This window comes from Protopterus annectens, chromosome 9.part0, assembly GCF_019279795.1.
Source record: "Protopterus annectens isolate FY-2018-M chromosome 9.part0, PAN1.0, whole genome shotgun sequence".
Taxonomy (NCBI): Eukaryota; Metazoa; Chordata; order Ceratodontiformes; family Protopteridae; genus Protopterus; species Protopterus annectens.
Window position 1 is genome coordinate 57,580,950 of NC_056743.1, and position 11,046 is coordinate 57,591,995.

An 11,046-nucleotide genomic window follows, 5' to 3' on the forward strand; every position below is an offset into this window, starting at 1 on the left:
AACTCAGAACCCACTCTAAAGAAGAGGAAAATGAATCAAATCCTTGAGATTCTGCCCACATCACAAAACATCTCCATTTACTGGAATACATCTTCCTAGCAGAAAGGTTTGGGGATGAAGACAAGATATGCACAACACTATTAGATAGCTTGGGAATCTTTGCCATTAAGGGAACTAGAGAAACCATGCAGTTAGCTTGAGGGACTGCAGATTGGGAGGATCCAGGCATACTGGATGAGGACTGAGTTCCAGAATGGGCTCCAGAATCCAAGGGGGTACTGCAGAAGAGGCCACAGAAAGGGGAACCACACCTGATGAGGCCAAAAAGGAGCTATGAGAATCACGGTCACTGCAATAGGCTGTCTGCTGGAGAAATTTGACAATCAGAGGAACTGGAGGATAAGCGCCCAGGAGTCCCGGGTCAAAGCATAAAGAAGAGCGTCTCAGGGTGACTGCTCCTGAGGGGGGACTAAAGTGTAATAGCTGCTGCACTTGGTGTTGGAACAGGAGGCAAAAAGAGTATAACACAAAGTGTGCCAGTACCAGAAGATCTAAGCTGCCACTCTTGGATTCAGAGACCATCTGTGAGGAAGCAGAATGGTCTTGCTCAAGCTGTCAGTCAGAGTGTTGGACTTCCACGGGATGTGCATTGCAACCAGAAACCACCGAGATGAGATCACTCATTGCCAAATACTCATGGCCTCTTGACAAAGGATAAGAATGTGTTCACCCTTGCTTGCTGAGATACCAGACAATGGACATACTGCCTGACTGTATCAAAATCACACTGGTGGGGAGAAACCTGAAAAGCCTGCAATGGAAGGAGGACAGCTCTCCTTTCAGAACACTGATGTGGTTGTTGCCTCCATAGAAAACCAAGACCCTTGAATCATCCTCCCTTCGAAATGCTGCCCCACTCAAAAGATAGGTGCTTGTGATGACCATGGCTGCAAGAAGGGGAAGAACAAATGGTCTCCCAATGGTCACTAAGGGAAACTGTTATCACCATCAAATCCATTCATAACACACTTTTGTCAGTCTTACTAGAAAGTTCATTGGATGGGTTAAGAATGACCACCGCACTGCTAGGGTCCCTTTCAGAGCCTTCATATGGTACCAAGTTAAAGGGACCAAACCTACTGAAGCTGCCACGTGTCCTAGGAGTTTCAATATCACAACAGCTGGAGGTTTTGAAAGGGCAAGCACTGATACTGCCTAAGATTGAAGGCTGATCACTCTAGAACTCGAGAGCCTGGTGATTTGATTGACAGCATCCAAATGGCAACTCTGTGTTTCTAAATGTTAGCCAAACATTGCACTTATGCTGTGGGGATGAGGCCATATGAAGGCCAAAACATGCATGTCCACAGCCAGTGGGGTTTAGCTTTATTGGCCTGAATTTGTCCATAACAGACCTAAAAAGGTAAAAAAAATCATGGACATTCAGAACTGCCATATAGTTGAAACACTTGATGCCCTTAAGGGGTCATTTGCAAATATCAAACATTACATCTAACGCAAGAGGTTTTAAGGAATCACACAGTGGAAAGTCTAGCCTGGTTAGAATTTTTGTTTAGTTTTTACAGAAACAGCCACAGAGGAATGGTCAAGATCTCAAACTAAACCCTGAGCTAAACCCAAAAAATCACACCTGTCGAGAGTAAATGAGACAACAGAAGACACATGTCTAGTTTTTTGCTTCTTTCTGACAAGAATTTCTTAAGTAATTGTGATAACAGGAGGTACTGCCAGCACGGGTTCCTATTACATGAGTGAACACTAGAAATAGTGAATGCTCATTTGTTGAACCCAAATGCACAAAATCACAGAATATCGAAGGAATGGATCAGCAAATTTTTTCCCAGGAAAAAATTTGCTGGGGCGTTTTTGGATCAGTGAATTTTTTTCCCTGGGAAAAAATTGGCAGATCTATTCCTTTGAAATTTTGTGGTTTCGTGCATTTGGGTTCGATAATAGATCGTTCGTTATTTCTAGTGTTCCATCATATAATATGAACCCTGCCAGCACAGCTAGCTGGAATTTTGTAAATAATTATATGCCATTTGTGAATATTAAACTGATTTATACAAGATGCTGGTGTTACAAATTTATTAGAACTGTATGCCATGTGTATATCAAACTGATTTCTACAGATGTTTGTGTTGTACTTGTACAGTGCTTGTGTTTGAAATGTATCCACAGTGTGCATTACTGGAGAGAATAGAAATGTACATGCACTATTGTAACTGTTTAAATGTACATATTTTAACAGAGGAAACTGGAAATCAGGAGGTTAACCTCAGTCCAGCTAACTTTAAAATATATATGAAATTAAATCACTTTATAGGCTAGGCCATAAAGATGCTATCTCACAGGTTTCAGTGCAGCCAGAGACACAAAGTGTGTACTAGGAACTTTCGGTATTGTCTTTGGGGTGAACTAATTACTACTCTGGAAGTGTGGATGTGTGCAGTTGTTTTATGACTTTGAGCACCTGCCACAGAGCTGAGCAAAAGCCCTTGGGTGTGTATTTTTACAGGCAGGTGCTAAGTCTTACCGGTTTGTAGCAATGGGGGTTTGCATGGGAAATAGAAGTCAAATGACCAGAAGAGATGTCATTCTTCAAGCTATCCCAGAGGTAATATTTTAGATATGATTTTGAGAACTCTTAGTGAGAACGAGCATTCTGCATTCTGTCTTGGGCCTGACAACAAGAAGAAACATGTTCCACGTCATCTGCCTTGCTCTATTAAGTAAGTTATTAGGGAATAGTATAATTGTCTTAGATTCTGTCAGGAATATAGTAAAGCTTAGTTTAGATATTGTTTTTCTTTATTTGTCTGGGTCTGTCCTTCAGTGTTATTTCCTGTGATTTTGAATTCTGATATCACCATGAATAGATATTTAGTAATGTCTTGTTCTTTTATTATTTATTATTAAATATATTTAAACCTTTCATTATGGCTGATTTTTGTAGAGATATTTAAGTTTTGAGAGTACTTGCATATTTATTTGGTGACACTGTGTGGGCCACTCCTAATAGCCTTGCTCTTGGTCAAACTACCATGGTGGCAGTGATAATTACCTTATTGTCTGGGCAAAAGGGGGCATAGCTAGCAAACCTGCACCAGCCTTTTCCAGGTGTGTATGTGAGTATGTGCACAAATCAAATCTCAAAGAGTGTGTGTGTCAGTTACTTGAGTAGGGATACGACATACTGGTTGAACAGAAAGAGTGTGGACTCGGCTTGGAACCCTGGCTAAGGACTCAACTCTATAGCTGTGCCAGTGGGGAGTCTTAATGGAGATCTAGAGAAAGAGAGAGGAACCAGCCCCATGTTCCCTGGGTGCTATTAAGGGAAATTGTGCTTGACTGTGTGTGATGCAGAGAGTTGCATTTGGAGATACTGTGTGTCTACCTGTTATCCTCCCAGTGAACATCTGCCAATAGTGCCAGTGGTGAGGACTGAGGTTTCTTCATTACAGGCCCTGATATGGAGGACCGTCACAGTAATATACCCAGTTTTGCCAGGAAAAAAAACTTTCTAGGGGCGGTCATTGCTTTTTGGCCAAGCAGAGTGTTATGTGCCCATTTTTCCAGGACTGACAAGAGTGGCTCTCTTTTGCCTGGCAAGGGCACTCCATTGGCTGCTGAGGACATGTCTAATCCCCAGCCCATGATTGCTTTAGGGTCTATAGCAGCAGCAGGCAAGGAAAAAATGAATGGCTTGAGGAAACCATTGTGTTGTAGGCACAGCACAGCCACCCACCTGTGGCTATGGCACTTTAGCAGCCTGTTTAGTCATTTTCTTCCTTATATAGCTAGAAGAAGGAAGAAACAAGGAACAGGGACGGTTATTCCATGGTTAAGCTGAAAAAGATGCCTGATTCCCAGGAAAGCCTGGGAGCAGTAGTCAGTAAAATATGTAAGTAGTAAAAAAGTAACTTTTCCCCTATAAAACATAGTAAAAAGCACTTTAAACACTTCTTCCATACCCCAAAAGGTAAATTAAACAACTTTCACCTGTGAAAAACTAATTTAAAATAAATGTTAACATTTTACCAAAAATATGGTAACTCAATAAAGTAAAAAGTGATGCTCTCATTTAAAAGTAATTAAAAGTAATGCAATAATTATTAAAACATTTTTCCAGCTTTAAAATTATCATTTTACATACAAAATACAATTTATTTTATTAAAAGTAAACAAGAATGGAACAACATTAGCTGACTGTTGATCCCTGAAAGCCTGCAGAGGAGCATGCTCTTCAGCAGCAGGAATGTTCTACGAGGTTGGTCTCCAAACCTGTCTTTTAGTCATCTCAGCTCAAGCTGACTAATGGTTTGGGCACACGGAAGGTGCCTTGAACATTTAGAAACTGTCTAGCTGTTATATCTTTAGCAGGACATAACCCATTGGCTTAGGGTACTGCAGCAGTGATCCATATGAAGAATGTCTGGTGGAAAAAGGGCTGTGCATTTTTTTAAAAGGATATTTTATTTTTTTCATACATTATGGCATAAAATGATATTAAAATTACTTTTGACTAAAATATAAGAAGCAACTGCTCCTTTGCCTTTGAAAGCAGAACAATTTGAAGTAACTGCCTACGAACTACTTATGAACCTATAAAGTCTTTACCCTGAAATTTTATGAATATGATATCACTCCCTTTTGGAAATACAGTATTTCTAAATAGGCAAAATAAGCAATTAAAAACAGATAGTAATTAGGAACAGTAATATGGAAAATGGTCAGCAATTAAGATGTTACTCCCACTTTTTGCATGTTTTTCTTTACTTAGGCTGCTTTGATATTGTAGATAAATATTCTAAAGGCTTAATTTTTACCCTTCCCCAAGTTCTTAGACTCTCTTTCTATCCTTACTGGTGTTACTGGTGACTGTAAACCAAAATTTCAAACTGCCGAAAACCTAAACACCCGAACAACACTTTGCTGAACTCATATTGCTGAAACAACAACTGCCAAAGATGACACTGCACACCACCAACCCCTGCATCAATTTTCTGTCATTTTATTTAAATTAAATAGTTTAAACACTATTGTGCAGGGGGGCTGCAATCCCCTGGACCCCCCATGTGGGGGGCTGCACCCCGCACACAACCCCTACTTAAATATACTAACTCCGAGATCGCACTACAGTGGGGAAAATAATACATTTCCTCTTTGTACTTTTATTCGGATGGTACACGAATCTTTCAATAACGAGCACGTCCCTACCTCCTTCTGCATACTGTATATACATCCTAAGGTTCTGGGTGAGTCATGTGCCATATTCACCATGATGTAGGCAGGTATGGTGTATGATTTAGAGCAAACCAGTGTTCTTTATATACTAAACATGCCGGAACTGCTTTTTAGTTCCAATTCGGCAATTTGACGTTCGGCAAAGTGTATTTTCAGCTAATAACACTTTCGGCAAACTGGTCTCAGCAATTTAAGTTTTAGCTATATGTAATTTCGATCATTAGATGTAGATCCATATATATATATGTGTGTAGGTATATATGCGTATATATATATATATATATATATATATGTGTGTGTGTGTGTGTGTGTGTGTATGTGTGTGTGTGTGTGTGTGTGTGTGTGTGTGTGTGTGTGTGTGTGTGTGTGTGTGTGTGTATGTATATATATATATATATATATATATATATATATATATATATATATATATATATATACACACACACACACAATATATATATATATATATACACACACACACACACACACACACACACACACACACACACACACACACACACACACACACACACACACACACACACATATAGATATTTACCTCTACCAGCAGACCTGTCACCAGTGGAGTTCTACAGGTTCAATGCTGGTACCCTATTGTTTGGAATACACTTCTAAGAAATTCAGACCAAAACAGAGGGGCTGTGGCTGACTGAGTTTGCTGACGACAGTAAATTAGGTGCAATCACTGAATGCCCAAACAATGTCAATATACTTCAACAGGGACTTACACAAACCAATGATTGGTGCCAAAGCCATGGATTCAACCTAAATGCTAACTAATGCATTATCATCCCCTTCTGTGAAAATTATATCCATGCATACTATCATATAAATAATAATACCCTAAGCAACAACTCAGTAGTGACAAACTTGGGAACACAACTTGACTGTAGCCTAAACATGACTGCCATGTGTCTGCTATGGTTAGAAAAGCATTCTAAGTCGCATACCTTATTATCAGAGACACTTCCACAAGAGCAAAAGAAGTCATAACTCCCCTATACGCGACCCTCATCAGGCCAGTAATTGAGTACAATGCTCCCTTTGGTATGTACCTTACCAGGGACCTGCAGCAACTTGAGACACCTCAGAGAATTCTAACCAAAAACTTCAGGGTCTCCATAGAGGTTTTGGATGGAGATTGAGCTGGACTTAGGAAAACATCTTCTTAAGTTAAACATAATATGTAAGAGAAAAATTTTACATGTTTAAGGGTTATAAACAGAGATTGCGGTACAGGGAGGAATGGGAAATTTACCATTTTCCCCACTGTAGTGCGAGCTCCGAGTTGGTATATATAATTTGCAGGGTGTGTGGGGTACATATATATTTTTATTGATGTGTTTTAATGTGCAGGTTATTTGTCTGAGTTCAGATCAATCTCCATGGTGCGTCCGGACACGTGTTTTAGGTTTTTGATTTTTAACATTTTCAGTATCCTTAACATTCATCTGCAATCTTTTCATCTTGGCATATTAAACTCCAGTATTATGTTACTTTAATCTACTGAAGTAGATCGATATGTATATATATATATATATATATATATATATATATACCGATCTATATATATATTATGTGTGTGTGTGTGCATTTGTACATACACACACATCTGTATCAATCTATATGTTTGAGTGTATGTATGTATGTATGTATATGTATATATATATATATATATATATATATATATATATATATATATATATATATAGATAGATATATTATGAAGACAAGTGTCCACACAGAAGTCCAAGCAGACATAGCCCATACTGTTCTGGCAAGAAGTATCATGTACAAAGATGACGTCACAACTTCAGAAAACCACCTGAAAACCAATAACTGGTAAAAAGATAAGCCTAGAATGTGCTGCCCAATACAAGAATCCTCTGAAAGTAAGATTCTCAGGTAACAAAATACTGCCTCTTTTGTTGTACATTTACCTTGAACAACTACAATATTTTTCATCGGTTCTTTTATCCAAAGTCACTATTCTACGCCTTCAAACCAAAAATCCTGGATAACGTTTATTTTTGAAGGTATTTTGCAATTGGTTAAATAATGTCAAAGATAAGACTGTCCTGTTGACATGAGACTTCTTATGTTGCTGTGTTAGTGCTTGCTTATGTCCTTGGAATTAGGTCATGGCAGAAAAGGGGCCATTGTTACACAGTCCAGCTCCTATCTCAAAAAAAAAAAAAAACATTTCATACTATGGAAAAATATAACACAGAAGTAAAAACAATAATGTATGTATAAATTTAATGCAGTGGATGACCATTATTTAACCGGATCAGTTGTTAGTATAACTACAGAATTAAAGAGTTTTTTTTCTGCTATAGTATCAAACAATCCTTGCATTTCTTCAGCTGTTAAACTGCTGTTTCACAGACTCTGTTGTAGCTAGACAATGGAGTTTTATTTTTTTCCAACATTTGCATTTTTTCTGTTTCTGGAGAATTAGGAGTCTTTATGCCACTGTAAACTTCCAATGTGTAAGACACTATGAATATCAACCAGAAAATATCTGAAATCAGTCTGGCACTGAGACCGAACCATTCAATTGGCCTTAGTTTAAAATTTGCCACATACATTGTGGAACTCGTCAGTGCTAAGAGAATTACATTCAATATTTCATAAATAATAATCCAGGTGATAACACCTATTAGTCCAGCAACAAGCTTCAGAAAAGCAGAAACAATAAGAAGTACGCAGACAACAAATGTAATGCCAACTAAAGCTAAAGAAGTGTAGTAATACACTAAGACGACTGACAGTTTTGCTCTAACTTCGGCATTTTCAGTTATGTTGATGGTGTAATATGCTTTCTGTAAATGTCCTGACTCAAATACGCTGTATATAGCACACACAACGATCATGTACAATCCTGCAACAATGCTGCCACTTCTCAGGGACATTCCACAGCAGCCTTCTGCAAAGGAATTCTTCATCTTTTCTGTTTTTAACTTCAGAAATATTGAACACTCAGAATGGAATCTGAAACATAACAAATTCACAAAAATAGAAAACAAAATGAAATTTGGAATGAAGCAGCCACTGAATTCAAATTCAAGTAGATCTTGAGAAACTGCCACAATGAATGAAATCAACTGAAATTTCTGTAATTTCAGAAATATTGCCCAGTTTTGTTGCATATCAGTCCCCATTCGTTAACAATTTAAATACAATGTGATGCTCTGTATCCTCAGAGTTGGAATATTTAGTCCATTACTTCCCTTTATTCAGTATCTTACAGACTACAGTGGCGAGATCTTTGCCTCGTCTTCCATGCCAACTCTTGCATCTCCACAAGTCTAACTGCTCCACAAATACCAAAAGCAGGGACCTAAATCTTCACCAACAAATAAATAGAATACAACAAAGAGACAAATTTATCACAAAACACCTCCTCCACCTCTGCAACAGACTGTCCCTGCAGGTTAAGCAGTGCAATACCCCTACCATTATGGGAACCCACAAATTCATCCCAGACTTGACTGGCCTAGCCCTTCTAAAGTAAGGAGTTATAGCCTAATGGTGGCTACTGGCAAGGCATACATGTAGATGAGAATGAATTGCCTTAAAATCCCTATGAATCCTATGAATTTAAGCACTGGGAACATTGGAAGTGCAGGGACAACTGACCCATTAAATGCATACTTTTGTTATTCGTGCTTTCAAAACTTTACTTTGCTACTTACAACATCTTTGCACATTGTAGATCTCTTAAGACACAGTAACCAGACACTTACTAAAATGTTCAGCAGCAGGACACATGCAAGTATGGATCAACAACAGAGCAGACAGTGCACTCCCATTGCAAGAGCGCACTAAGAGCCCAATGAAAATCTTGTGCACTGTGTAACGCACAATGCCAAACACACAACATTCTGTCAGAGTTAACCGGGAAAGTCACTGGGCCTGGAAGGAGCCCATTTTCAGTGGAAGCCTGGGTAGAAAAGCTCTCCATAATTACATACAAAGAAAACATTAATACACATGACACAGCAATCGAGCAGTACTATTACATTGAATGAACTGAGAATAAAACAACAGTAAAAAATTACAATCATATAAATGTAGAAGTAATAAATGGCATATATTCAAGTGATGCATGAATTAATATATATCTAACAAGATTCATAATGCAAGAATGTGGTGTAACTGTGAGGTTCATAGCCGTGGGGAGTTAAGGACAGTGTAAGAGTAGAATGGGATGAAAATGGCTGAGGAGGGAAATAAAAGAGTAAAGTGACAGGGGGGAGTAGTAGGAAGGTAGAGTGAAGGTAAGGGAGTGATAGTTAGAGGTATAACACCAGGGAGGGAAATCTGGAGTTGGAGTTGTATGTTGGGGAACAGGAGCATAATCAATGTGAGAAGAGGTGTAGTTTGAGGAATTTTTTAAAGGAGGCAGGATTGTTGATAGTCCTGAGTGAAGGGGGGAATTATTCCATGCCTTAGAGATAGTATAGGAATACAACATTTGACCAGCTGAGAGCTTATGTTTCTCTATGGACAGTAACATTTTGTTTTCGGACCTGAGGTGTCAGTTAGGATAGCAAACGGTGAGCATGGAGGAGAGGAAAGAGCAGGTGTCTGGGTAGTAGATCAGCTTATGGGCCATAGTTAATTGTAGAAAAGTGAGATAGTGTGGGGATTCGAGCCAATTTAGTTGATGCAGAGAGGAACAGTGATGGGTAGAAAATTTAGCATTTGTAGCAAATTTAGCTACTTTGTTATAGCAAGAGTATAAGTTTGTTCTCAAAGGAGGACTATAAATTGGTGAGTATGGGAGCACCATACAGAAGTGTTGGGATGAAGAACGATGAGGCCAGAGCCTTTTTTGCAGAGAAGCTAAGAAAATAGTTGTGCCTATACAGGGCACCAAGTTTTTGATGGTTTTTTTGATGTTGCTGTAGATGTGAAGGCCGAAAGCTGATTTATCATCGATGATGACAGCAAGCAATTTGGTACTGGGGACGACTTCAATGATGGTGTTATTTTGGGAGCGAATGGAGAATAGTGACTTGTCAACAGGGCTACACTTTGTGGAGATAAATAATAAAAGTTTTGTTTTGTTGGGGTTGAGAGCGAGATGGTTCTGGGACATCCAGGTTTCGGTGGAAGTGAATGCTTCTTGGGTGAGGGTCTGTAGTGCAGCTGTAGATTTAGCAGAGCAGATGATAGTTGAGTCATCTGCATATTGGATAAGGATAACACTACTGTGAGTGAGAGAGGAATGAAAGTTGTTGATAAATATGCTTAATAAAAGGGGTCCCAGTTCCCAGTACTGAACCTTGGGGGACACCTGTATGTGTAGTTATGAAAGGGGAGGAAGAGTGTTGCCATTTAGTAGATTGTTGCCTATTACTGAGATAGTTAGTAAACCACTGTAAGGTAGGGGGAGCTAGACCGAGATTAGAGAGTTTGGTAAGCAGGAGGGAGTGGGAAATAGTGTCAAATGCCTTAGATAAATCCAGGAAGAATGCTGAGACTAAGGAACCGGCATCTCGAGCTCTATTTATTGTGTTGAGGAAGGAAATGAGGGCAGTGTTAGTACTATGTCTGGGCCTAAAGCCATGTTGAGTGGGGGAGAGGAGTTGGTGTTGTACCAGGCAATTGAGGAACTGAGTGTGAATACATTTCAAGTATTTTGGAGATTGGGGAAAGAATGGCAATAGGACAGAAATTTGAGATGTCAGAGTTGTTGCCGCCCTTTTGAAGTGGAAGGATGAATGCGTTTTAGCAGATATCAGTTAT

General features: G+C 39.0%; 1 protein-coding gene across 1 annotated transcript; it reads right to left on the reverse strand.

Annotated features, from left to right (window-relative positions):
• Positions 1-7,658: 7,658 nt before the first annotated feature.
• On the reverse strand, positions 7,659-8,237 carry TMEM217 (transmembrane protein 217). The gene has a single exon (XM_044082076.1). The coding sequence runs from the start codon at positions 8,235-8,237 to the stop codon at positions 7,659-7,661; it is 579 nt and encodes a 192-aa protein (XP_043938011.1).
• Positions 8,238-11,046: the final 2,809 nt, after the last annotated feature.

Excerpts from the sequence above, each read along its gene's own strand:
- TMEM217 (XM_044082076.1), bottom strand. The coding sequence starts at position 8,237 with ATGAAGAATTCCTTTGCAGAAGGCTGCTGTGGAATGTCCCTGAGAAGT.